Here is a 26,304-nt window from a genome sequence, read left to right on the forward strand (position 1 = left end):
GTTTTTTTAATGTGTATTTATTTTTGAGAGAGAGAGCGCGAGCAGGGAAGGGGCAGAGAGAGAGGGAGCCCCAGAATCCTAAGCAGGCTCCAGGCTCCGAGCACGGAACCGATGTGGGGCTCGAACTCATGAACCATGAGATCATAACCTGAACCACCTTCAGTCGCTTAACTGACTGAGCCACCCAGGCGCCCCTCTAACACACTTGTTACATCTTTTTCTTTTGAAAAGTTTCAAACCTAAAATACAAAAGTTGTAAGAGGAATACATTGCACCATCATAAGTGCTTGGCCTAGACTGACCGAGTCAACATTCTGTCACATTTTGTCCTCCCTGTCGGTGGCCACCTGTCATTATGATGACCAGGCCATCCACCTGTATAGGTGGTGTGTCTCGAGAACAAGGACCTTCCCTGCGGTGACTCCAAGACAGTGCTCAGCCTTGAGCGCTGAACCAGACTATCCTACCACCCAGCGCAGGGGCCATCGGGAGCCTCAGTCTGCCCGGTGTCGTCAATCCCGTGTCACACAGGTCGGTCCCAGCCCTTTGTGGAACAGAGCTGCCCAGCAGTTTAGCAGATGTCCCCCAGTCTGTGTGTGCGTGATTCCCCACCGTGATTCTGCATCAATGCCACAGGGGCCACGAGTCTCACGGGCGCCGGCGACCGCTCACTCCCCGGCAACCCGGCGGCCACGTGTCCACCCGTCCTTCCGCGCTACTGGTCGGCGGCCATCTGCCCTCCTCCCCTTTCCTCCGGTCTCGTCCGCGCGGACGCCAGCCCTCCCCTCCATTCCTGCCGTGACCCGTTCTCGGAAGCCGGACTCCGGTCGGTCACCCAAGCGCCCGAGTGGGCGGCGCCCCTCTCGCCGGCCCCAGCTGCCGCAGAGCCCCCACCACCCAGGACGGCGCCGGGCGCGGGACTACAACTCCCAGAAGGCCCCGCGCGCGCGCCCCTGCGCGGCCGCCGTCGCGCGTCACGTGGGGTTGGCCTCGCCGGTCACGTGGCCGCGGCGCGGGTCACGAGAACAAACACTCGGCCGCCGCGCTTTCCGGGCCGGTTCGGCCGCTGCTGGCCATGGCCAACGTGTCCAAGAAGGTGTCGTGGTCCGGCCGCGACCTGGACGACGACGAGGCGGCGCCCCTGCTGCGGAGGACGGCGCGGCCCGGGGCGCCAGCCGGCGAGGGCACGCCGCTGCTGAACGGGGCCGGGCCCGCGGCCGCCCGTCAGGTGAGTCCCTTCCGCCGGGAGAGCCCCGGGCCCGCGCCTCAGGCCCCCCGCCGCCGGGAGCCGGGAGCCGGGCGGGTGCGCCCCGGGCGGCCTTGGGCTACGCCTTCCCGGCCGCTCCGTCTCGCGGGTCAGCGGCTCTGGCGGGCGAGGGGTCGCCGGGTCGGCGGTGGCCCCGTGCCCGGCGGGTGCTGGCGGGCGCATCGGTGCTCTGACCATCCCCCTGCCGAAGAGGAGGCAGCTGAGGCTCGACTGGTTCTGGAACGTGCCCCGGGGCCGCTTTGGCAAATGGCAGCGCTGGCTGGAACCTGGGCCGTGGGTTCTGGAGTCTTGGGAGGGAAGCTCTGGGCCGGGTGACTAGTGGGGTTCGAGGGGCCGGCCCGGCTCCACGAGCTTCCGCTTGCACAGTGTTCTCTGGCGGTGGGGAGCTCTGCCGGCCCCCCTTTTCTGCAGGCACCAGTACGGGGCGATCTTAGGAAGGACGAGTATTTCCACCCAGGTGCCCTTAGCAATTAATTGAAACTGGGGCGTCCACACAGACGCTGGGAGCGAGTCAGGGTGGTTGCGGGGTTGGTCAGCACATCGGCGATGCAGTGGAGGTGTTTAATGAATTGCGTGTGGTGTTGATTTTGAGTTCTTGGACTCTTTTTATCCATTGCTTGCTCTTACTGTTTTTGCGTTTATTTTTCAGTTTTTCTTCTCCTGGTCTAGATCTGTCCTTTAAACGTTTGGACAGTGTTTAAAGATGAGAGAGGACCCAAGCCTCAGGCTGTTTCTCTAGGGCTTATCTTTGTACCCCGCCCCCAGAGGCATCGGACAGCCAAAGCCCACGTCTGCTCTTTGAGTGAAATCTTAACGTTGAAATGCTTCCTGTGTCTATATGAGAAGTGATCTGAAGTGGCTCATTTGGGGGGGGGGGGGACGCATAAGGGTGCTTTGTCATTTTCTTCTTGGAACGTTATTTTTTCCTCTTCTAAAAGAAAGTAACCCGAGGCCTACAAAATGGAAGCATAAAACTGGCTTTAATTAAAGAAATTGGAAACTTTGGGGTGGAATTTGGGTTTATCTCGAGAGTGAACGTGCTGGGGTTTCCCACTTCTCTCTCTTTTTTTTTAGCGTTTCTATTTATTAGTGAGAGACAGAGAGAGAGAGAGAGAGAGAGAGAGAGAGAGAGAGAGAGAGAGAGAACGAGTGGGGGAGGGGCAGAGAGAGAGGGAGACACAGAATCGGAAGCAGGCTCCAGGCTCCGAGCTGTCAGCCCAGAGCCCGACGTGGGGCTAGAACCCAGGAACTGTGAGATCATGACCTGAGCCCAAGTCAAATGCTTAACTCACTGAGCCACCCAGGCGCCCTGGGGTTCCTCGTTTCTCTTTGCAAATAGACACAGGAGTTGGCTCTTATGGTTTTTGTTTTGTTTCATTTTCTTTTTTTAAGAGCTCTTTGAAATCTTTTCTTAAAAAAAAATTTATTCCCTTAAAAAATGCTAAGCTCTTTGTTCATCTGTGTTAGATAGTAACAGACTAGCCTTTCTTAAACAATTAAGAGAAAAGTTTATCCTGCACGTACTCAGTGCCCGGCTGTGTGCAGTGTGCCTGGGACACCGAAGCGCACGAAGCAGCTTCCTTCCGACCGGCTGCAGGCTCACGGAGACACAGGCCTCCTGCTCCGGGAAGACCGTGAGGGGCCCCAGAGACAGAAGAGGTCACAGTTGGTTCCCTTCTTTTTTAAAAAAAAATTTTTTTTAACGTTTATTTATTTTTGAGACAGGGAGAGACAGAGCATGAACGGGGAGGGGCAGAGAGAGAGGGAGACACAGAATCTGAAACAGGCTCCAGGCTCTGAGCTGTCAGCACAGAGCCTGACGTGGGGCTCAAACTCACGGACCACGAGATCATGACCTGAGCCAAAGTCGGCCGCTCAACCGACTGGGCCACCCAGGCGCCGCTGGTTCCATTCTTGAAGAGTGTGAGACCCTCAGGCAGGCCGATGGCTGGGAAAGGATGAAGGGTGTGTTTGGGATCCTGTGCAAGTTTGGGAAGTAGGTGGGAGTGGGGAGAGAGGCGGGTGGGACCTGCAGGGGACAGCTGCTGGCTTTGAATTTGGCTGTATCTTGCAGAGAGCGCTGCAGGAAGCTGGCCGTTCCAGCCTGAAAGGATCGTAGCCCGCTGTGTGCGGACTGGCACACGGGAGACTGTAGGCATTTGATCTGGAAGTGTCGCTCCGCACCCCGGGAGGCGAGCCCCGCAGCCTCCTCTGCCTCAGCGTCCCCGCCCGCAGAAAGGTCTGTGTGCGTGCTGCGCTCAGCGCTGTGCCCGTCCCAGCCGGCCAGCGGTAGCCGCTGTTCGTAGTCTTCGCGTTGGGAATGGCAGCACGAACGTGACTGTCCTTGGGTTGTCGTTCACGGGGTGACTCCGCTGGAGGCTGACGGGATTCTTTGACGCTGGCCTTTTGGTGAGAGGGTCTGCTCTGGGCCCGCAGGCCGAGCTCAGCGTTAGGCTCGGGGGCGCCCTGGTGCTGCTCTCAGTCCCGGGTCCATTTGGACTAAAATGACATCCCAGGCCAGCAACCCCCCTGCAGGAATGTTCTAGTGAATCAGACGCAGGAGCTTGTCTTGGCCACCTACTGGCCCTCTGGGGTTTGTTGCACTGTGTCCAGAGTCACGTGGTGGTGGTGGTGGTGCCACCGCAGCGTGGGCATAGCCTGCTCCGCTCCTGAAGAAGCTGTTCTGGGCAGTGTCTGCCGGGTGACCTCCCTGCCAGGCTGCTGAGTGCCCCGTGGGGAGCAAGCACGGTGGGCAGGGTGGACTGGAGACCCTCCTGAGCTCAGCCGCCTGCCCGGAAGGAAGCAGGCTGCTCTGAGCCACCTGTGGGATTCTGTCCCCTTGGGCAGGCCCCTGGGCCCATGGGGCCGGAGTGTGGGGTGATGGTGACTTATCAGCGAGTCACTGCCGTTGTGCTGCTGGGACAAGAAGAGGGTGTGGTCAGCCAGTCATGGTTACGTATGTGGGTAGCGGGGAGCGGAGCATTTGGAGGACTTCTGGGGGAAATCTGAGGCAGAAGCAGATGCTTCAGCAGTTGGGGGGGGGGTGTCTGCAGGGTTTGTAAATGCAGGACATTTCCAGGGACCTCAGCCTTGGGAAGATCTGCCTGGGACACCTTAGGGTCAGGAGGCGGGTAGCACTGTCAGGTTAGTGTTTAGAATCGATTCCAGGGATCTTCTCTGGAAGCTGGGTTACCTCCGGGTCTTCCCTGGTGACCTTGGAGCCGCAGACCACAGTCGGGGAGTGCCAAGGGCCAGGGCGGGGTGTTCGGGGAATCTGCCCGGACGGCTCATCCGTCGTCCTCCCCAGCCCCTTGAGTGCTGGACATAAGCAAGCCCCCCGTCTTTCTTCTCGGTGGTTTCTAGAACCTTGTCATTCCATCCTGGAAGTTCCTCTGCCTTGGCGTCTGTGTCCTGTCCTCCCTTTCTGTCTGCCCAGCCCCACCTTGGAGGGTCCAGGCTGGTTGCCCCACTGGCCTCCGTGAGGGCTCCCCAGATGGGTGTCCCTCCTGTCTTTAGTACCACTCAGGCAGGGTCAGCGTGGGTGGGACAGACCCCTGTCGTCAGCAAGGAGGCAGGCTGGAGAGCTGAGGGCCAAGACCAAGCCCAGGCCTAGACAGAACGTCCGGGGAAGCCTCCCGGGCAGAGGCCATGGTGGCGTTCCCGTCCCAGACGATTCCGCCTGCCGTCCCCTGCCCCCTCTGCACGGCTCACTCCTTCTCGATGGGGCTCAGCCTGCCGGCCTCTTCGCCCACCTGACCCAGCGTGCCAGGTTCTCACAGGCTCCCTCGGGTTTGCACTCGGTTTACAGGCGCCTGTCTGCTTGCCTGTGTGCCCCTGGCCGCTGCGGCCCTGTCCTCAGTGTGGAGCATGGACCTTGGCGGCCGTCAGAATGCGGCACGGTCGAATAGAACAAGAGACAGCTTGTAAGTTTTTTTTTTTTAATTAAAAAAAAATTTTTTAACGTTTGCATAGTTTTGAGAGAGACGGAGACGGAACATGAGCAGGGGAGGGGCAGAGAGAGAGGGAGACACAGAATCCGAAGCAGCTGCAGGCTCCGAGCTGTCAGTACAGAGCCTGATGCAGGGCTTGAACTCACAGACTGCAAGGTCATGACCTGAGCCAAAGTCGGACACTTAACTGACTGAGCCACCCAGGCACCCCAATAAGTTGCTTCTAAACTTTTGCTTTATGTTTGAGTAAAAACGTACGACAGCACTTGGCACCTTAACCAGTCTTTAGGGTACGGTTCAGTGGTGTCAGATGCATTCATGTTGTGCACTTGTCCCCACTGCCCGTCAGGGAACTCGCCCGCCTTGCACAACTGAAACACTGGTGCCCCAGCGCCTCCCCAGCCTGGCGCCCACTTTTCTACTTCCCGTTTTTGTAGACCCGAGTAGGAACCGCGCTGTGGTGTACGTGCAGTCACAGCGTCTGTCTTGCCGTGGCCAGCTGCCGTCTCTCAGCATAACATCCCTAAGGTTCCTCCGCGTCGTAGCAGATTGCAGAATCTACTTCCTTTTCGAGGCCAGACCGTCTTCTTTTGCACATGTGGACCCCAGTGGATTTATCCGTTCATCCGTCAAGAGACACTTGGGTTCCCCCCCAGCCCCCCGCCCCGTGGCCTGATTATGCTTCCATGAGTGGGGTGTGCAAGGGTCTCTTCAGGTCCCTGCTTCCAGCTCTACAGTGTACCCCCAAGGTGGGGTTGCTGGGTCACGTGGTCATCTTGTGCTGAATTGTCCGAGGAGCCGCCAGGCTGTGTGCCACGGCCGCCGCACCATCACGCCCCCGACCCGGCACACAGGGCTCGGGCTCCTGGGCACCCCTGCCGCATTCACGACTCCGGGCTTTGGTGGTGGCCGTTCTGACAGGTGTGAGGTGGCATCTGGTGGTTTGGATGTGCATGGCTCTGGAGACGTCGAGCACATTGTCCTGTGCTCACTGGCCATATGCATCTCGGCTTTGGAGACGTGTACTCGGGGCCTCTGCCTACTTTTGTGATTGGCTTCTTTTTGTGGTTGACTTGTGGGAGTTCTTCAGGGTTAAGGTGCTTGACTCCTTTCAGAAGTGCGATTCACAGCACGTTCTCCCTCTCTGCAGGCTGCCTTCCCCTCTGTTGTGTCTTCTGATGCACGGGGGTTTTTTGGCAGGTCCCATTTGCACGTGCTTTTGTTTTTCATTTTAAAAATAGCTATGGATTTACAGGAAGTTGACAAGGCCATACAGAGCGGGCCGAGCGCCTTGCCCCCATTTCCTTCACTGCGTCAGTCCCCGTAGTGACAGCACAGCGCTGAAACCGGGACACTGATGTTGGCACGCGGGCGGTTCTCCGCCCCCCGTCACGCAGGTGCCTCCGTGTGAGCGCCACCGCAGTCAACGTGCAGACCGTGTGGGTCGGCACGAGGCTCCCTCGTCCTGCCTCTTGTGGTCACCCCTCCCGCACCCCGATCCGTTCTCGTCCCCCAGACCCGACGTTTCCAGAGAGTCATGTCCATGCGGCTGCACAGTGTGTAATCTCTGGGATCTTCACGCCCTAGAGATTCCGTCCTGGCTGTTGTGCATATCAGTAATTTGAGGAGCTCGTATGTCACCTCACCCGTGTTTAAGAGAGAGAAACAGACACGACATGAAATAAGTCATTGAACTTCACGTAAATGGTTTTTCTCACCATGAAAGATGTTTCCCGGAAGATGCCTTGAAGCCCAGAAAAGACGTGGAGAAGCTTGGGGGGGGGGGGGGGGGGGGGGGGGGGGGGGGGGGGGGGGGGGGGGCGGGGGGGTGCTTCACCTCCACTGCCATCACGCGGTCCGGGTGCAGCGTGCTCTGCTGGGGTGCGGTCCACCCTCCACACCTGGCAGCCTCTGTGTCACCTGAGCACGGGGGACCGTGCCCACTGGACCCTTCTTGCCGCACCTCTCCGGAGGTGATGCGTGTGCGGCGGCCTGGCCCCTGCAAACCGTTTAGACGTCAGAGGAAGCACTTTGCGGGTCCCGACTTTGGGCACCCTTTTTGCGGAGGAGTGATTGCCTGGTGTCCTCGAGCTCCTTTCGTGATCACCAGAGAATAAGTGGCTCCGCCTGCCGGGTCGAAGCGCAGACCACCGTCTCCAGATGCCCCTCACTTCAGCGCTCAGTTCCGCCCAGGCATTGTTCAGCTGGGTTGTCCGCGCTTGCGCCCCATCCGCCGGCCGGTCAGCGTGTGTGGATGTGCGCCCAAGGAAGTGCACTCGGTGTTGGCCGCGCTCAGGCTTGCGGCCGGGGGCGGTGGCCCAGGATCCCTCCGGGTCCACGCGTCCTGTCTGCAGAGCGGAGGCTGTTCCAGGTCCAGGCGGCCTCCTGGCTGCGGTTCCCTCGAGACCTGGGACCTCTCGCCAGCCCAGCGCAGTCGTCAGCGGGGCTGGCCCTCCTGCCCAGGGCGTGAGGCTGGGGAGCCCCGTCCTGCCTTTCTGCTCAGATTCAGCAGTTTGGGGCCGTTCCCGATCGTTTTTAAGAGAGAACCAGATGTTTCTGTCGGTAGCCCCGCTTTACCAGAACTCGCTGCACGTGTGTGGACGGACGTGCCCACCTGCACACGGGGCACGGGTCCTCACGGGAACACGCAGCACTGTGGGGTGAGCGTGGGCCCCATGGATACCTGAGCCCGCACACAGGACGAAGTGAGAGGTCGACAGCAGTGACTGGTAACGAAATAGGACAGTCGTGACGACGTCCCATCCCAGAAGGTACGCGAATGCCGTCTCCCTCTCCAGGCGTCGTACTGTTGTGCACGCGCCCTCGCTCCTTTGAGGACGCCAGGTGGCAGGATGCCCACATGACGAGGTGGAGGGAGGCGGCTGGTGCCTTGTGATGTGGCGCCAGGTGGCTGCTGGCCTTGTGACCGCCCATCAGGAGGAGGGTCATCTGCCTGCTGACCACGCGGCGGGAACCGTGGCCGGGGGGCTGGCGTCTGATTTGTTCTCGTGCTGCGTCCTGTCCTCTGCGTCTGGGCCGACCCCCAGCGCAAGGCGCCCAGCTGCATGTGCCCTCCTCAGAGAAACCACGAGTCACGTTTCGGTGCCAGTATATTCCACGCAGTACTTGGGACATACTTAACGCTGCAACATGATGTTTCTCTGAAGTGCGAACGTTGGCCAGTCCCCCGACGTGGCTGGGCAGTGGGTGTAGGAAGAACCATGCGCCTGGGTGTCTGTCCTCTGTGGCTGACCCGCCCCCGGGCCCAGGAGCCCGGCCCCGCTTCAGAGGCACCCTGGGGGTGTGGGCGCCCTGACCACACGTCTGGAGGGGCTGCGTGGAGACCTGTGACAGGTCCCCGCCTGCCGGAGCCTCCCGGTCTCCCGATGACGAGACACAGGAGGATGGGTGGGGTGGGGGGAGCCTGGAGGATGCTCGCGTGGGCGTCCTGCAGCCCTTGGTCCCCGGGGCTGGCAGCTGTCTGCAGTCTCGGTAGAGCAGAGGAGGGCCCGGCCTCTGGGGCCAGGAAGGCCTGGGCTTCCCGTTCAGGGGCTCGACTCGTCCCGGGCCCCCCCGCCGGCCGTGCGGTAGGGTGGGGGGCCCCAGATGAGTCAGCACCGCCTGTGGCTGAGCACCCTGTGGTTTCTCTCACGCTTCCAGTCACCACGCTCAGCGTTTTTCCGGATCGGACAGATGAGCAACGTGGATCTGGATGACGAGCTGCTCGACCCCGTGAGTGCTAGACTCATCCCCTACCCTTCGCCTCTCACCACCCACCCCTTCCTCCTGTGGGGGTGCCGCCCGGCAGGGGGCGGACGGGGAGCGCCGAACACGGAGGTGGTGGACGGCGGGCAGGGCCGGGCAGAGCAGGGGGGCAGCCGTGGGTCGTGCAGAGCTCAGGGACAAAATGACCAGCTGTCTCGCGGGGACCCCAGAGCCTGCGCGACCGAGGGTCTGCTTGCCCTGAGGCTGAGCCACGTGAGCAGAGATGGGGCAGCGCGAGCCGGGAGGGAACACTGAGGGAGAGTGTCATGTGGGAGCACGAGACACCTGGGGAAAGGCCAGGGGAACAGGCACCACCCAGGGGAGAGGGGCCCCGAGTGGGCCGGAGGGGGACTCTGGGGACAAGGACCTCAGGGGTGAGGGACCTTTGGACAGCGTGATGCCCTCTTGCCCTGCCCCGTGCCGAGCTGTCCGGCAGCTGCCGGGGAGTGCTTCCTGAGCCCGCCCGGCTCCCCCGACTTGCATTTGATTTCCTCCTCGGTGCCTCGTGGTTCGGACCTGCATTTCTATGATGCCTGGTGGCAGCCCTCCATATGTCTTCTTTGCAGAAATGTCTGTTCCCATTCTGTGCCGTTTTTATCAGGTTATTTGTGTTTTCGTTATTGGGTTGTAAGAATTCTTGAAGTTTTTTAAAGATTTTATTTACTTATTTTTAAGTTTATATTGAAACTAGTCAGCATGTAGTGCAACAGTGATTCCAGGAGTAGATTCCTTAGTGCCCCCTCCCCATTTAGCCCATCCCCCCTCCCACACCCCCTCCAGCAACCCTCCGCTTGTTCTCCATATTTATGAGTCTCTTCTCTTTTGTCCCCCTCCCTGTTTTGATACTATTTTTGTTGCCTTTCCCTTAGGTTCATCTGTTTTGTCTCTTAAATTTTTTTTTGAATGTTTATTTTTGAGAGAGAGAGACAGAGCATGAGCGGGGGAGGGGCAGAGAGAGAGGGAGACACAGAATCGGAAGCAGGCTCCAGGCTCCGAGCTGTCAGCACAGGGCCCGACGCAGGGCTTGAACCCACGAGCCATGAGATCATGACCTCAGCCGAAGTCGGACGCTCAACCGACTGAGCCACCCAGGCGCCCCTCCTCTGTTTTGTCTCTTAAAGTCCTCATAGGAGTGAAGTCCTATGATACCTGTCTTTCTCTGACTGACTAATTTCACTCAGCATAATACTTTCCAGTTCCATCCACGTAGTTGCAAATGGCAAGATTTCATTCTTTTTGATTGCTGAGTAATACTCCTCGTGTATATATTCCACATCTTCTTTTCCATTCATCCATCAATGGACATTTGGGCTCTTTCCATACTTTGGCTCTTGCCGATAGTGCTGCTATAAACATGGGGGTGCATGTGTCCCTTTGAAACAGCACACCTTGGGGCGCCTGGGTGGCTCAGTCAGTTAAGCATCCGACTTCGGCTCAGGTCATGATCTCGCGGTCCGTGAGTTCGAGCCCCGCGTCAGGCTCTGTGCTGACAGCTCAGAGCCTGGAGCCTGTTTCGGATTCTGTGTCTCCCTCTCTCTCTGGCCTTCCCCCGTTCATGCTCTGTCTCTCTCTGCCTCAAAAATAAAATAAAAGTTAAAAAAAAAAGAAAAAAAAAACAAGAAAAAAAAACAGCACACCTGTATCCCTTGGATAAATGCCTAGCAGGGCAATTGCTGGGTCGTAGGGTAGTTCTATTTTTAATTTTTTGAGGAATCTCCACACTGTTTTCCAGAGTGGCTGCACCAGCTTGCATTCCCAAGAATTCTTTAATTTTGATGCACTTCAGTTAACTATTTCTTTCTGTTGTTACTGTACCTTTGCTGTCTTATGTAAGAAGCCACTGCCTAGTCCAAGGTCATGAAGATTTTCTCCTGTGTTTTCTTCTGAGACTTCTTTGATTTTAAAGATTTTGTTTGTTTTGGGGGAGAGAGAGAGAATGCCCATATGCACAGGCATACGAGTGGAGGAGGGGCAGAGAGAGAGAGAATCCCAAGCAGGCTCTGTGCTGCCCACACAGAGCTCGACTTGGGGCGTGATCCCACAACCCTGGGGTCATGACCTGACCTGAGATCTATGCTCAACCGACTGAGCCACCGAGACGCCTCGAGAGTTCTATGATTTTGGGTCTTGAATCTGTTTGTCACTGATTTTGTCTGGTGGAAGGTAAGGGTAGAGCTTCACTCTCTTGGATGTGGATGTCCAGTTCCCTAGCACCGTTTCTCAGAAAAACCCTTCTTCTTTCCACACTGAGTTGTGTTGGCACCGTGTTCAAAAGTCAGCCATCCACGTGAGGCTCTGGGTGCCCCTTGTCTCCACCGATCCCTGTGTCTGTCCTGGAGCCAGGGCCACACTGTCCGGGGGACCGGAGCTTTCACGTGAGTCTTGAAACTAGGAAGTGAGTGTCCTCCAACTTTGTTCTCCTTTTTCAAGCTCGTATTGGCCGCTGGAGACCCCTTGTGTTTCTGTGTGCTTTTTAAGCATGTCAGTTTCTTTGGGGACGCCAGCTGGGGTGGCCCGGGACTCGCCGCTTCTTCTTAGTGCTCAGTCCTCTGACCTGTGAGCACAGTGTGTCTGTCCACATATTCACATCTCTAGGTTCTCTCAGCGGTACGTTGTGGTTTTCAGCACACACGTCTTACGCTTCCCTTGGTAAATGTATTTTAGGAGTAAGTATCATTTCATATATTGTGCTTTTGGTGCTAACGTAAGTAGGGTTCTCTTAATTTCATTTTTGGTTGTTCATTGCAGGCATTTAGAGATGTGTTTGATATTTGCGTGCTGATCCCATATCCTTCAATCTTACTGAATGCGTTATAGTTTTAATAATTTTTTAGTATGTTTTTTGAGATTTTGTGTATACAAGATCATGTCACCTGCACATAGAGAGTTTTGTTTCTTCCTTTCCACTCTGGATGCCTTTTCTCTCTTGTTGCCTCACGGGCCTGGCGGAGCCTCCAGGACGAGGTCGAGTGGGAGTGACCATCCTCGTCTCGTTCCTGGTCTTCCGGGAGGAGCTTCGGTCCTTCGCCATCGAGGGTGATGACTGACGCCTCGACCAGGTTGACGTGGTTCTTTTCTTACTTTGTGACATATTTTTGTCACGAAGGAGTGTCGAATTTTTATCAGACACTTTTTCTGAACTTACTGAGATGATTGTGTAGATTTTTTCCTTTATTCTGTTGAAATGGTATTGAACTGTTTTTACTCAACCACACTTCGGACACCAAGTGTGTGGGTTTTCCTCGCCAAGCAGTTCTCTGCAGACGTCGACCGGGTGTCCTACAACTTAACTCAATTCTGACACTCTTATCCGGCATTATGCAGACGCCCGGGGCTGAGGGCCCAGTCCCACGAGACCACCCCCTCTTCCGACGCCAGTCACAAATTCAGGCTGTCACCTGTGCTTCTGATCCATTGGCTCTAAGTCGGGGTTCTCATGCCCACCCCCCCTTCTCAGCCTCCATAATTTGCTAGAACGGCTCACAGAACTCAGGGAAACCCTCATTCATGTTTACTGGTCCCTCGTCAAAGATAGGACTCTCGGGAACAGGCACCCTGCAGAAAGGCCATGGGATTTCGGAGCCGGGTGCCGGCCCCTGGGACAGACCAAGAATGTATTTCCCATGGTTCCATAAACACGACATTACTTGATTTTCGGACGTTAAGCCAGCCTCACGTCCCTGAGATAAACCTGCCTTGGTCATGGTGCCGAGGGATCTGACGCGCTGGTTCCTCATCCAGGACTTAGTGTCTGCATTCCTAAGGGGGTGTGCCTGTGCCCTCCTGTCTTGTGGCACCCCCGTCTGGCTCTAGGGTCCACAGACTACTGGCTTCATAGAACAGATGGACACATGTCCCCTCCCCTTCTCGTTTGTGCTTGCTCTTAAAAAAAATTCTGGGGGGGGGGGCGCCTGGGTGGCTCAGTCGGTTAAGCGTCAGACTTTGGCTCAGGTCACGATCTCACGGTTTGTGGGTTCGGGCCCCGCGTCAGGCTCTGTGCTGACAGCTCAGAGCCTGGAGCCTGCTTCGGATTCTGTGTCTTCCTTTTTCTCTGACCCTCCCCCGTTCATGCTCTGTCTCTCTCTGTCCCAAAAATAAATAAAAACGTTAAAAAAATTAAAAAAAAATTTTTTTTTTAAATAATGCATGTTTATTTTTGAGAGAGAATGAGCAGGGGAGGGGCAGACAGGGAGACAGAATTCGAAGCAGGCTCCAGGCTCTGAGCTGTCAGGACAGAGCCCGACATGGGGCTCAAACCCACGAACCGTGAGATCGTGACCTGAGTCGGAGTCGGGTGCTTATCCGACTGAGCGCCGCAGGTGCCCCCCTGTGGTTTCTTCTTAAATGTGCTGGCTCGTCAAGTATGTGGCTCTACTCTTTCTCCTACAGGACTTGGAACCCCCTCACCCTTTCCCCAAGGAGATCCCGCACAACGAGAAGCTCCTGTCCCTCAAGTACGAGGTGGGCCTCCTTCCTCTGGGCCCCACCCCAAGCAGCCCCTGGGCACCTGTCCCCCGCCCCTGCCCCACGTGAAGCTGGAGCGTGGGGTCAGGCATGGCGTTGTGTCTGCCGCCCGCAGAGCTTGGACTACGACAACAGTGAGAACCAGCTCTTCCTGGAGGAGGAGCGGCGGATCAACCACACGGTGAGTCTGCGCGGGCCGCCCACGCCGCTGCCCCGCGCTGCCCTGGCGCCATCTCCCTCCCCCTCCGTGGTCCTCGCACCTCCATCCCTTCTGCAAGAGACACCAGCGTGGGGCCCCGTGTGGGAGTGGCTGTGTCCTGTGGGTGGCGGAGGCCGCCTGTGCCCAGGCGCCCAAGGTGGCGGCCTCTGATGGCAAATCGGTTGGGAAGGCCCACTGCCTCTGAGATGACCAGAGGCCGCCTCCCCGTGATGCGGGGTCCGTGTGTAGCGTGCCGTTCCCGGTGGGGGCCTCCCCCCCGGCACCCGCTTCTGATGGGCACACACCCCCCCCCCCCAAAGGCCTTCCGAACGGTGGAGATGAAGCGCTGGGTCATCTGTGCCATGATCGGGATTCTCACGGGCCTCGTGGCCTGCTTCATCGACATCGTGGTGGAGAACGTGGCTGGCCTGAAGTACAAGGTCGTCAAGGACAGTATCCTTCATCTGTGGTCCCCAGCACAGGAGGGTCCACTAGCAGCGAAGCCTCTGAGCCCCGCGTGTGTGCTATCAAGGGCAGGGAGGTGTGGCTGCGTGCCCGTGTCTGTCACGGCCGGGAGGTGACGGTCCGGTCAGTGCGCAGCTCCTGGCGCTTGGGGCTCGGGAGGCCGGGCCGCAGGAGAGAGCAGGAAAGTTTTCATCCTTGACGAGCCCTCGACATCGACAAGTTCACGGAGCGGGGCGGGCTGTCCTTCTCCCTTCTGCTGTGGGCCACCCTCAATTCCGCATTCGTGCTCGTCGGCTCCGCCATCGTCGCGTTTGTGGAGGTAGGGCCACCAGGAGGTCGAGGCAGGGGCGCCTGCGTGGGTGGGAGCCCCGACACTGTGCTGGCCGGGTGGGCGTGGCTACACTGCTGGGGCCTCCGGCGCAGATGTTAAACGTCCAGTCACCCCCGACCCCAGGGCACCGGGCTCCTGCCCCGCTCAGCAAGGACTGTGGGGCCGGCCTAGGTGGAAGGGACCCCCCGTGTCTCTCAGAAGCCTGCCTTCCTTCGCCTGCCCCTTTGCCTCTCCCTTGTCGTGGGTATAGCATCCAGAAGCTTCTGTGTGGGGTGCTGTGCGGTCCCCTCCCCCCCGGCCCCTCGGCCAGTGTGTGGCATGTGCCTTCTGTCTGTCTTGTAGCGTCCCCTGCCCCTCGTGCCCTCTTGGGGACACCGGGCTTCCTTTCCTCTCCTTTCCCCACCCCTCCCGTGGTCTGCCGACCCCGGTGGTCACTGCCTGGGGGGTGAAGCGAGAATCCCTCCGTGGGCAGCTGTTCCCCGTGTGGGGCCCCGCGTGGCTGTCCTCCTGGGCCGGGTGGTGGCTGCGGCCCCTCGCTACCTGACCCGGCTCAGTGCTGGCCTCTGCCTCCTTCCAGCCGGTCGCTGCCGGCAGCGGGATCCCCCAGATCAAGTGCTTCCTCAACGGGGTGAAGATCCCGCATGTGGTCCGGCTCAAGGTGAGGCCCGGAGGGGGCGCGTGGCTGGCAGCAGGCGCTCCGCGTGGGGTTCTCGTGGGGTCGGGAGCTCCCGGTTTGCCCGCCTGCACGTGGGGACTGGCCCAGACGGGCTCTGTGTGCTGCCCGTGAGCGCGTGCGTGGATTTTGCGTAATCTTGCTTTGGAAGGTGGTGAGGTTTTCTCTTAGCACTTTAAGTCCTGCCCAAATGCTGAAATGGGGTATCTGTTAGGATCACGGCGGTGTGGAACCTAAGTTCTGCGTGGTGGTTAATGTTTCCAAACGAGAACAGCTCTGGTAGATTGGTGGGTACGCTTGCCGTGACGCTTCTCTTGTTCTTAAAATTGTCCTCGATGTTCGTTACACTTACTGTCTTTGGCACCCTGTTTCTGAGGAGGTTGGGGGGGTCAGGAGCGTGGTCCCTCCGTGGTCCTTTCCGGTGTTGGGTCGGCATGCCTCAGCCAGAGGCTTCTCACCCCGTCTGGGGAGAGGGGGTGCTCCTGGGAGCCGGCAGCTGTGCACTGGGGGTGACACCCCGGGGGAGGCCCCGTGCCCTGCTGCAAAGGGCAGGACTCGCCTCGGAGCCGCCGGGAGCAGCGTCTGCCCCGTTGCTACCACACGGGTAGCTAGGCGGCGGTGGGCAGCGACCCTGGCAGGTGGTCGGCAGAGAAATGCACCCGGGGGCCCGGAGGAGCCGTACCTCCTGCTGCTTTCTGCTCCCTGGGGCACACGAGTACTCAGGGTAGAAAATGGGAAGATTAAGGAAGTCAGGAAAGAATCAGCCGGGAGCCTGGCTCCGAGGATACCTGCGGTAGACGCATGGGCCCTCCCCACCTGCCTTGTCTCGTGGGGCTGGGGCTGGACACGTAGTCAGGATTGCTTCACGTTTACAGCTTTGCTACAGGTTCCCAGACCGCGTGGCCTTCGATCAGAGACTCGATGTATTTTCCCTTGTATTCTAGACCCTCGTGATCAAAGTGTCTGGAGTGATCCTGTCTGTGGTGGGCGGACTGGCAGTGGGAAAGGTAACGGAGCGCGTGTGGTGCCGTCCTAGCCTGAGTCCCCTGCGCTCTGCCTGCGACCCGAGGCCACTGTGTTCTCTCGGAGCCACGCTTGTCTGAGGGCGGCTGTCCTGTGCTTCTAGGAGGGGCCGATGATTCACTCGGGCTCTGTGATCGCCGCCGGGATTTCCCAAGGGAGGTCAACGTCGCTGAAGCGAGATTTCAAGGTGAGTTCTCTCCTGCCGACACGGACGACCACGCATCCCTGGGAGGCTCCGCCAGGACCTTGGCCTCTCCCGCGACCATCCCCAAGGCACGCAGAACGAGGAGGCAAGAGTGACTCATGGACACATTGAAGAGGCTTAGTTTCGGGATCTGTTCCAGAGCACTTTTGTCACGTTTCCCCCAAAAGCCACCACGTTTTGATGGCTAGTGCGCTGAGTTGACGTGGGAATGCACACGTTCGTTGTTTTTATAAGCAGAGTCTTAGATTTTTCCATCAAGAACGTGTTTTCAGCTCATCTGTTCGCAGTTGGCGGTGGGGTTTTGAGTTTCTAACGTGTCTCTTAGGCAGACTGTGACGTGTCCTCGTTGTTGTGAATGGGTGTCTTCGGTCCCCTCTCTCGGTTGTTGGCGTGCAAGGGTGCGTTCAGCGTGTGTCGCCTCGTCAGCTCTCTGGTCTTTGTGAATGCAAGTCGATGGCTGTCCCGAGACGCCTTCATGTCCCCTCCTCCCTGCCCCCCTCTGCCTTCGGGCCCTGTCTCCGCGGCCTCTGGCTGACCTCGGCCCTTTCTCAGTGAAGTGCCCTCGGGGAGGCTGGCTGAGCCCCACTCTCCCCGTTTCTTCCTGTTGTAGATCTTCGAGTACTTCCGCAGAGACACGGAGAAGCGGGACTTCGTCTCAGCGGGAGCTGCGGCCGGAGTGTCCGCTGCATTTGGAGCCCCTGTGGGTGAGGAGGGCGGCCTGTGCCGGGGAGGTCTCCGTGCCCACTGTGTGGAGGAGAGTTCTTGGTGTTGGCAGACTTTGAGCTCGGGGTGAGGATGGGCACGTGCCCCCGAGAGGCCCTGTGGCCGCCCTTGACGGTCTTGGGGCCCTGGGGTCTCGTGGGGCAGGGGCTGTGGTAGATGCGGGGTCCCCCGCGGCCTGGGTCAGCGCGGCAGTGCCGGGCTGCTTGCCGTTCTAGGTGGGGTGCTGTTCAGCTTGGAGGAGGGCGCCTCCTTCTGGAACCAGTTCCTGACGTGGAGAATAGTAAGTCTGTGGAGGGCCGCTCCCTCGCTGGAGTCAGGCACTGCCAGTCCCTGGCCTCTGCTGTCTGGCGGGCCCCTGCTCCTGGGGAGACGTCCCCTGGCGTGCTGGGAGCCGTGCACCCTGTGGGTCTGTCATGGCCGGCCCTGCCCATCACTTGACCTGAGCCGCTGCCCGTCCCCCGTCGGCCGCGGGCCTTGTTTGCCACCTGCTCTCCTGCTTATCAGGACCCCAGACCCCGCACGGCTCGTCCCTCGGCTCCATCACTGGCTTGGCCCAACGCTCATCCACACAAGGCAGTGACCCACTCGTCCAGCCGCGAGGGGCCAGCCTCGGGAGGGTCTCCAGACACCTCCTAAGTGACAGGGGAAGGCCCCCACCCAGCCTCCTGGCTCTGGGACTTCGGCCCAATGGGCTTGGTTCTGATGGGGCTCGTTCTCTCTGCCTACAGTTCTTTGCTTCCATGATTTCCACGTTCACCCTCAATTTTGTCCTGAGCATTTATCATGGAAACATATGGGACCTGTCGAGCCCAGGACTGATCAACTTTGGAAGATTTGACACAGAGGTAATATAATGTGCTCCGCGTCCTTCCCGGTTCTTTCTTAGTGTGGGGCCAAGATCATCCCGGGATGATTCCGGTTCATTCTGAGAATGTGGACTGTAGAGAAATAGCTGGTTTTAGCTGCATGATTGAGCTGAGTGCCGAGGGCCGGAGATGGGAGGAAAGCACACCTCGGAACTGCCCGTCAGGTTAGGATGCCTGACACCCATCGGACACTCCCGGGGGTATCTTGGCAGTCTGCTGACTGTTGGACAAAGGTGCTTAGATCCCACTCCCGGGTGGGGCCGCGCACGCGGACACAGAGGAGCCCTGGGTGGCTGAGGGTCACAAGACGTGTTCCCGGGGCTCTTCCTCACTTGTGCCCTGCTGACTGCCATTTGGCAGAAGCTTGGGCCGTCCCCGCCTTCAGCTGGACGGAGACGCAGACCAGGAGCAGGTGAAAGCCTACAGGGAGCGTGATCTGCTCAGAACGCCCGGCGATTCTGTCTCGTGGGACCCCCACGGTCCTGCGTGCAAATGCTGGGGGCGCCGTGTGCACGGGCAGACTGTGGGCCGTGTCTGTACCAGGGTCTGCGTGGAGACAGCTCACGGGCTGCTCGTTCTCTCCCCTGTGCAGACGATGGTGTACACGATCCACGAGATCCCCATCTTCATCGCCATGGGCGTGGTGGGTAAGGGCCGGTCCGTGCTTCCTGTCACTCCCCCAGATGGCCACGGGTCCCTTCCAGTGGGGTCAGGGCCTGCCAGAGCCCAGCCTGGCCCAGCTTTGAGGTGGCCAGAGAGGAAAACAGCCCCGCACCCCACATCCTGCTGTGTCCTGCCCTGTGCACACGCCCCCAGGAGGGAGCCCACAGCCCGAAGACCAGAGCTTTACCTCTCCACTGGAGAAGCTGCTGTTGGGAGGGGGGGGGCAGGGGGTCCACAGAGAAATAGAATGAGCTGTGGATGGTGCTTTCTGCTGTGAGAAACCTTTTTTCCTGGAAGGAAAGCAAAGCCTCTGACACAAGCCAGGGCGTCTGTCAGGGTGCAGTGACACAGACATACACTGCTCCCTTCCCACGCCTCTGCTGCCTGGGAGGCCACCTCCTTCCTCCCCCGTGTCCCTTACATGCTCCCCCTTCCCGGTCGTAGGTGGTATTCTTGGGGCCGTGTTCAATGCCTTGAATTACTGGCTGACGATGTTTCGAATCAGGTGAGAAACCTCCACTTTGTGGACCAAACGGACCAGTGTGGCTCCTGGGGCCTTTGAAAACGGATGTATTGTGGGCCCTGTGCCCACGGAGCCACGCAGAAGGCCGTGTGCCAACGTGTGTCCTTCTGTGATGGGTTGTACAGGAGGGGACTGGCCAGGGGCTGGGTGAGGCTGGGTTTGGCTGGAGGCCCGGAAAGGGGCCCTGGGGTTGGGGTCTTCCCAGCTGTTCCATCCAGCCTTGGCCTGGTCCATCCGGGCGTCTCGACCCGGGGTATAGTCAGGCTCATAGACCTGCAGAGCAGCGTGGGAGCTTGCGAGTTTCCTGAACCTTCGGGCGGGTCCTGGGCTCAAGGACGCACACCTTCCTTCTTGTCGTCTGGCCCGGACTGAAAGTGCTGCCAGGGAGCATCCAGATGACCTGGTGCCTGCGCACTGTCACCCCATTGTGTCCTGTGACGGGCTTTCCTTGGAGCCATGGTCTCCATTGTCATGGCAGCGGCCCAGGCGTCCAGCCGTCCCAAGGCCCTGTCCATCCTGCTATCTGCTCTAGGTACATCCACCGGCCCTGCCTCCAGGTGATTGAGGCCATGCTGGTGGCTGCCGTCACGGCCACGGTCGCCTTCGTGCTGATTTACTCATCGCGGGACTGCCAGCCCCTGCAGGGGAGCTCCGTGTCCTATCCCCTCCAGGTAGGGGGTCCAGGGTCGGGGGGAAGGGTCCGCCAGCCGGGGCCCAGCAGGAAGGAGGCTGGCACAGCTGAACTCCGGGATGGAGGGGCTTCCCAGGGCCACCGGGCGTCAGGGAGAGGCATTATGTCAGACAGGGTCTCCCCGGTCCTCCCTCCAGAACACTGGCCTGCCCAGGGCCACGCGAGGACTTCCAAAGCAGGTTGTTGTGGGTGTGGGCCTGAGAAGTGCAGCCACACGCACACACGTGCTCTGGCGGTTGGCACACAGATAAACACGACAGGGTTTGCCTGTAAATGGGTTTATTTGGCCATGAAAAGGGGTGAAGCCCTGACCCACAATACGGCGTGGAGGGACCTCGAAAACACTGTGGAGAGAAGCCAGACACAAAGTCCCGTATGGTGTGTGACGCTCTGTATGTGAAACATCCAGAACAGACGGGTCCACGGAGGCAGAGCAGATTCTCGGTGGCCAGGGGCTGGGGGACGCACCAGGGAGTGACCACTGACGGGTGGACAGAAACCGGTGTCACGGGTGTGGGTCTGGGCTTCCCCCAGCCGACTGGCCACCCGAGCCGGCCTCCTCTGTGGGTTAGGTGTCCAGGAACCACAGCCGTGCTCGCTTGGGAGGGCCGGACCCCTGGGCACCAGCGCTCAGGTGGCCGCCTGTTGAGCCCCGGGAGTGTGCTCAGGGGTACGTCCCGGAGTCCTCGTGTGCCCCATTGTTCCGTGGACTGGCCCCTGCAGGCTGGACCTCTGATGCTCTGGCCGTTCCTGGGCCTGGCTCTTTGCTGGCCCCTGCTAGCCTTGACCTGCCCCACCCATCACGTGGTTGGCCCCTGGCCCCAGCGGCCTGTCCCCTCTTCCACCCTCGCAGCTTTTCTGTGCGGATGGTGAGTACAACTCCATGGCCGCGGCCTTCTTCAACACCCCCGAGAAGAGCGTGGTCAGCCTTTTCCACGACCCACCAGGTGAGTGCTCAGGCTCTCTGCTGCCAGCCGCGTGTCCCCACGTGCTCTCTGACCGACCCGCGGTCACTGGGCCCAGGGCCCCGGTGTCGCCTTCCGGCCAGCTGTGCCCTGAGGGCAGGGGTCACCACCCTTGCCGCAGTGGTGGGCACGCTGGTGAGCAGGGGTTCGGCCGGGACCCTTCTCTTCCTGGAGGGCGGCTGCTGGCGTGGGCCCACGCGGGTGGGTGCACCCTCAGGCCCTGGCCAGCCCCCTCTCCCCCAGGCTCCTACAACCCCGTGACGCTGGGTCTCTTCACCCTGGTCTACTTCTTCCTGGCCTGCTGGACCTACGGGCTCACGGTGTCCGCCGGCGTCTTCATCCCGTCCCTGCTCATCGGGGCCGCCTGGGGCCGGCTCTTCGGGATCTCCCTGTCCTACGTCACCGGGGCCGCGGTGAGTGTGGGCTCCCAGCGCGCGGGGACGGCGCTTGTGCTGGGCCTCGAGTTTCCTGGACGCTGGTGTTTGACGCGTCCCGTTGGCCCAGCCGCCTGTCTGTGCCGCACAGACGCTCGTCGGGGAGGCTTGGTGTTTCCCGTTACAGGACGGGCCCTGGAGCATGTGACCGAGGCGCGTGTGCCCGGCCTCTGGGAACTTGGTTTCCATTTTTTGTGTTTTTATTCTTATTTTAGTCAAGATTTTAAAACCTGTGAGAAGGCGCAGGCAGAGTCTCCCGTCCCCCCATCTGCTCCCTTTTCCAGGCTCTGGTTGTGTGTTTTATCAGGTTTCCTTCCAGACGTAGTCTTTGGGTGGTGGTCTTTCAATCCCGAAGCGGTTTGTGCGCCGTAAGGCCTCCCCCTCCGCGGAAGCACGTAGTTCGGCGTTCCTTAGCGTGTTCTCAGACTTGTGTACGAGTCTCCGCTGTTGAGCGCCATGCTTGACATCCCTCACCCCAGGAAGCCTGCACCCCTGGCAGCCGCTGCCACACCCCGTCTCTGCACATGCACCCGTTCTGGGCATTTCCTGAGCGGAACCCCACACTGTGAGCCGTCGCCCGCGTCTGTCCGTGCTGTGCACGTGCTGGGTTCCCTGCTCCCTCGCGGTGCAGTCATTTCTGCACAGACGGTGCCCGCTGCGTGCGCGTGGGCGCCATCGTCCTTCCTCAGCGCACAGAAGGTGCTTCTTGCCTTAGCTGCTGAGTCGTCCGGTGCGTGCAGGTGGCATAGGTCATTCGGGGCATCCTGAGCGGGGCGCACTTAGGGTACTTCCAGGTTTCTGTCACTCTGGATGCTGCCACAGACCACTTTGCTCACGTGTGTGTAAACCATAGGGTTTCCTTCTAGGACTGGAATTGCTGGGCCCAGTGGCCCCTGGGGCGTCATGCATCTCTTTGGGTTTGAGTAGGGGGCTGCCAGCCCCTGACCCTCCTCTGTCATCCCCACAGATCTGGGCGGATCCTGGCAAATACGCCCTGATGGGAGCGGCCGCCCAGCTGGGTGAGTCCTGGCCTCCCCGTGGGGTCCCAAGGTTAGGAGGGGGCACCTTCCCCTTGGAGGAGTGAAGGCAGGAGTTGACCCCGTGTCAGTGTGCAGGGTCACTGTCCCCACCCAGTGCGGTCTGCCCGGGCGGACCACGAGGGTAAATGGTGGGGTCGGGGAGGCATGCAGGTGTACACAGAGAACACAGATGGGCAGGGGAGGTAGGAGAGGCCTTGTGGCCCACAGAGGCTGGACGCTACCCCTGACTACCCCCCCCACACCTCCCCACCCCTGGACAGGTGGGATCGTGAGGATGACGCTCAGCCTGACCGTCATCATGATGGAGGCCACCAGCAACGTGACCTATGGCTTCCCCATCATGCTGGTCCTGATGACTGCCAAGATCGTGGGGGACATCTTCATCGAGGTGTGGCTTATGGGAAGAGGCCTGCCAATCCTTCTTGTTCCTTGCTTTGTGGGCCCCCCATGCCCCTGGCCGGGAGCCTGAGCCTGGGGGCTGGGGGTGTGCGGCAGAGGTGGAGGGAGGGACCGACAGAGCCCCCGCGCCAACAGCCCGCACGTCCTCAGGGCCTGTACGACATGCACATCCAGCTGCAGAGCGTGCCGTTCCTGCACTGGGAGGCCCCCGTCACCTCACATTCGCTCACCGCCAGGTACGGTGGCACCGTGGCGGCTTCCGGGGGTTTGGGAGGGCCCGTGTCTGAGGGTCTGGGGAAGCGCCGTGTGGGCGGCCAGCCAGGGAAGCCCCTGGGGGTCTGCGGGCTCCTGGCTCCCCGTCCCCGGTTTTCCCGCCTACGGGGGCTGCACACGTATCACGCGTGCACTCCCGTGTGAGCAGAGCGGGGAGCTCCCCTCGGTCCTGTGGCTGGTCACGGCAAGGCCACAGCGGGGGCTCTTCCGCAGGGAGGTGATGAGCACGCCGGTCGTCTGCCTGCGGAGGAGGGAGAAGGTGGGCGTCATCGTGGACGTTCTCAGCAACACGGCCTCCAATCACAACGGGTTCCCTGTGGTGGAGCTGGCCGACGACAGCCAGGTACCCGGGGCGGCCCACTCGCGCCCACGCGGCCCCGGGACGGCTGGCGGAGGCCAAGTTCCCGGCTGCATGCGTGGCCTGTGCGGCCGTGCTGCGGATATGGAGACCCTGCATGCGCAGTTGGGGCTCCGCCCCGCTTGCTGGGAAGGAACGGAATCAGGAGGCCAGGCAGAGGCGGCCCTCTGGGGGTGGCCAGCCATCCACGTGTCTTGGGCTCCTGCCCTGTCAGCTGAGGAGCTGTTGTGGGGGGATGGGGGACACCCGTCAGGAGCTGCCTGGGATGTCAGGGCCGCGGTGTGCGTCTCACCCCGGCTTCTCGTCGCCTCGTTCCCGCGGTCACGTCGCGTTGCCGCTGCCGGGAGTGTGCGAGATGCCTGCTGCAGGGCCGGTGTCTGCCTCAAAGGTCGCCGCGGGGCCACTGAGCATGACAGGAAGGGCCTCGGGTTTGGGTTTCACCCACAGACCACAGACGGGTCTCTTTTCTGCAGCCGGCCCGGCTTCAGGGCTTGATCCTGCGCTCCCAGCTGATCGTTCTCCTGAAGCACAAGGTGGCTGCCGGGCGCCTGGGGGGGTGGGGGTGGGGGTGGGAGGCAGGAGACACAGCCGGGCGCCCGAGTCCTGACACACTACTGCCTGCAGGTGTTTGTGGAGCGCTCCAACATGGGCCTGGTGCGGCGGCGGCTTCGGCTGAAGGACTTCCGGGACGCCTACCCACGCTTCCCCCCGATCCAGTCCATCCATGTGTCCCAGGACGAGCGGGAGTGCACCATGGACCTCTCAGAGTTCATGAACCCCTCCCCCTACACGGTGCCCCAGGTGCCTGCCCGAAAGGCTGTGGCCAGGGCAGGAGCCACTCCGAACACGTCCTTTGTTTTTCTTTTTTACATTTTTTCAATTTGAGACAGTGTGATGGGGCGCACGCGAGTGGGGGAAGGGCAGAGAGGGAGGGAGAGCGGGGGAGGGGCGCAGAAAGAGAGCGAGAATCCCAAGCAGGCCCTGCACTGTCATCACAGAGCCCCACGCGGGGGCTCAAACCCACGAACCGTGAGACTGTGGCCTGAGCTGAAATCAGGAGTCGGGCGCTCAACCAACCGAGCCCCCCAGGCGTCTCCGGGACGCATCTTTGTGCGGAGGGGGGAGGTACAGGGGGTCCGCCAGCCAACCTCTTCCCATACTAGCGGGGCCGGCAGGTCAGCTGAGGCCCTGACCCCTCCCTTTGCAGGAGGCGTCCCTCCCTCGGGTGTTCAAGCTGTTCCGGGCGCTGGGCCTCAGGCACCTGGTGGTGGTGGACAACTGCAACCAGGTGAGTGGTGGGGAGGGCGTGCCCGAGGGAGCCCTGGGGCAGGGCCTGGGTGCCGGCCTCGCCCTTTGCCTCCTGAGCTGACTGCCCTGGTCGCGGGTGGGTACTCGCTCTTGGCTCCTGTGGGGGACTCGAGGTTCGGTATCCAGACTGGCCACCTGCTCGGTCCTGGGGTTCCCCAAACTGTGCCGCCCCTTGGCACGTGGGGCGGCGGCTTCCACAGAGACAGGGGGTTGCCAGCGTCACTGACTTGGCTTTGCCTCCACAGGTGGTCGGACTGGTGACCAGGAAAGACCTAGCCAGGTACCGGCTCGGGAAAGGGGGCCTTGAAGAGCTCTCCCTGGCCCAGACGTGAGGCCTCAGCCCTTCTCTGGGGCCCCCCCTACTCCCTGGATCAGCACCGGATCCAGCATCCCCTACTCCTCGGGACGTGTGTGTCTGTGTTTGTGCGCCTGTGAGACCGTGAGCGAGCGGCACCCCGTGGGTCCCAGTGGTGCCAGCCCGCAGGCAGGGCCCTCTGCTGCTTGTGTGCCGTCTGTCCCGCTGCGGGCCGGCCTGGAAGGACCACACTGACTGTGCATCACCAGCTGGGGCCCGGGTGACGCACAGCTGCTGCAGAGATCATGGCCTTGTCCCTTTGGCTCATTCTGTGGCCGTCAGGTGACGGGCCTGGGCACTGGACCCTGCCTGGCAAAGGCTCCGGCTGGACACCTGGAGGTGGGGCCCTGGGGAGCGGCCTCTGCAGCCAGCTCTGTAGGGAGTTAGGCTCTTTTGCCAGACTCACCACACGGCCTCTCTGGGGTCTTGGCCAGAGAGAAAGCCGAAAACATCGATGGGGTGAACACCTCCGTCACCCCGAGCTGTGGTCCAGACCAGACCCACAGCTGTCGCCAGAGTGCACGGCACTGAGAGAGCTGCTGTCTAAGCACGTGGGGCCTCCCACTGGCCTCTGAGGACCCTTGGTCCGGGGCCGTGTTCCAGGACAGCTCCAGTTCCAGTCCTGGGGCAGGTGGGCTCTGGGATGGGCAGGTGGGCTCTGGGATGGGCTGGTGAGCCCAGAGCAAGAATGCTGTGCCTCTGTTAGGCTAGATGGGCCTGGATCCGGTGTCCTGTGTCCCCAGAGCCCTAGGGAACCTTTTCTGGAGGTGATTCCCTGGCCGACTTCTGAGACTAGGTGATGTGGGTGCCATTGTAGCAGCTGGGGGTGGGGTGGGGGACGGTTCGCCTTGGTTCTGGCCCCTTAAAGGAAGTGGGTCCTCAAAACGCTGGTCCCTTCTTGGTGGGAGCCCCCCTGGGGAACGCGGTGAGAGGAGCGGGGGCTTTGAAAGGGAGAAATAAAGGAATCGTACCCTCACACTCGCAGCTTGGCTCCCTTGTTCCTGCTCAGCACCAGCCGCGGTCTAGCAGTGGGGGATTTGCAGGACCGCTGAGGGTGGGCGTGTCTGGGACGGGGCGTCTTGGATGCGCATGTGGGGACCCCACGGGGAGGCGGGGAAGGCAAGAGACACAGAAACCCACGGGTGAGGAAGCAGTTGTGGCCGACACACGCCCATGGGATGTGCTGGCACCACCTGCCAGACAGCTTCAGGGCCAGTCTGGGCGGTTTGCTGCCCCTGGGCCCTTGGTCTGGATGCTGCTCTGGGCCACGAGGGGGGTGATGTGGCCACAGGCAGGGCCTTGAAAGGGCCCCGGACCACGGGTTGACTTCGGAGTGTCCACCTTGTGCCCTCTGTGGGTGGGCT

At 60.5% G+C, this 26,304-nt stretch overlaps 1 protein-coding gene across 2 annotated transcripts; it reads left to right on the forward strand.

Annotated features, from left to right (window-relative positions):
* The first annotated feature begins 990 nt into the window (after positions 1 to 990).
* Positions 991 to 25,918, forward strand: CLCN7 (chloride voltage-gated channel 7). Of its 2 annotated transcripts, XM_043561038.1 has the most exons (25): positions 991 to 1,228; positions 8,878 to 8,949; positions 13,372 to 13,443; positions 13,562 to 13,627; positions 13,966 to 14,098; positions 14,320 to 14,429; positions 15,019 to 15,099; positions 16,059 to 16,121; positions 16,241 to 16,324; positions 16,953 to 17,046; positions 17,281 to 17,345; positions 17,794 to 17,910; positions 18,524 to 18,578; positions 19,039 to 19,099; positions 19,650 to 19,788; positions 20,662 to 20,755; positions 21,017 to 21,186; positions 22,175 to 22,226; positions 22,508 to 22,635; positions 22,797 to 22,882; positions 23,133 to 23,262; positions 23,751 to 23,810; positions 23,902 to 24,078; positions 24,485 to 24,565; positions 24,831 to 25,918. In XM_043561038.1, the coding sequence occupies exons 1-25, from the start codon at positions 1,076 to 1,078 to the stop codon at positions 24,915 to 24,917; spliced, it is 2,430 nt and encodes an 809-aa protein (XP_043416973.1). In that variant the 5' UTR covers positions 991 to 1,075; the 3' UTR covers positions 24,918 to 25,918. The 2 variants fall into 2 exon arrangements, with proteins under 2 accessions (XP_043416973.1, XP_043416974.1); XM_043561039.1 differs by lacking the exon at positions 8,878 to 8,949.
* The last annotated feature ends 386 nt before the right edge of the window (positions 25,919 to 26,304 follow it).

The sequence above is a fragment of the Prionailurus bengalensis genome, chromosome E3 (genome assembly GCF_016509475.1).
Source record: "Prionailurus bengalensis isolate Pbe53 chromosome E3, Fcat_Pben_1.1_paternal_pri, whole genome shotgun sequence".
Taxonomy (NCBI): Eukaryota; Metazoa; Chordata; class Mammalia; order Carnivora; family Felidae; genus Prionailurus; species Prionailurus bengalensis.

What these genes read in the sequence shown, in the direction of transcription:
- CLCN7 (XM_043561038.1), top strand. Translation starts at nt 1,076, where the DNA reads ATGGCCAACGTGTCCAAGAAGGTGTCGTGGTCCGGCCGCGACCTGGAC. An exon ending in CGCATGTGGTCCGGCTCAAG is followed by an intron (nt 15,100 to 16,058) that starts GTGAGGCCCGGA and finishes CTTGTATTCTAG; the next exon opens with ACCCTCGTGATCAAAGTGTC. An exon ending in AGTTCCTGACGTGGAGAATA is followed by an intron (nt 17,346 to 17,793) that starts GTAAGTCTGTGG and finishes CTCTGCCTACAG; the next exon opens with TTCTTTGCTTCCATGATTTC.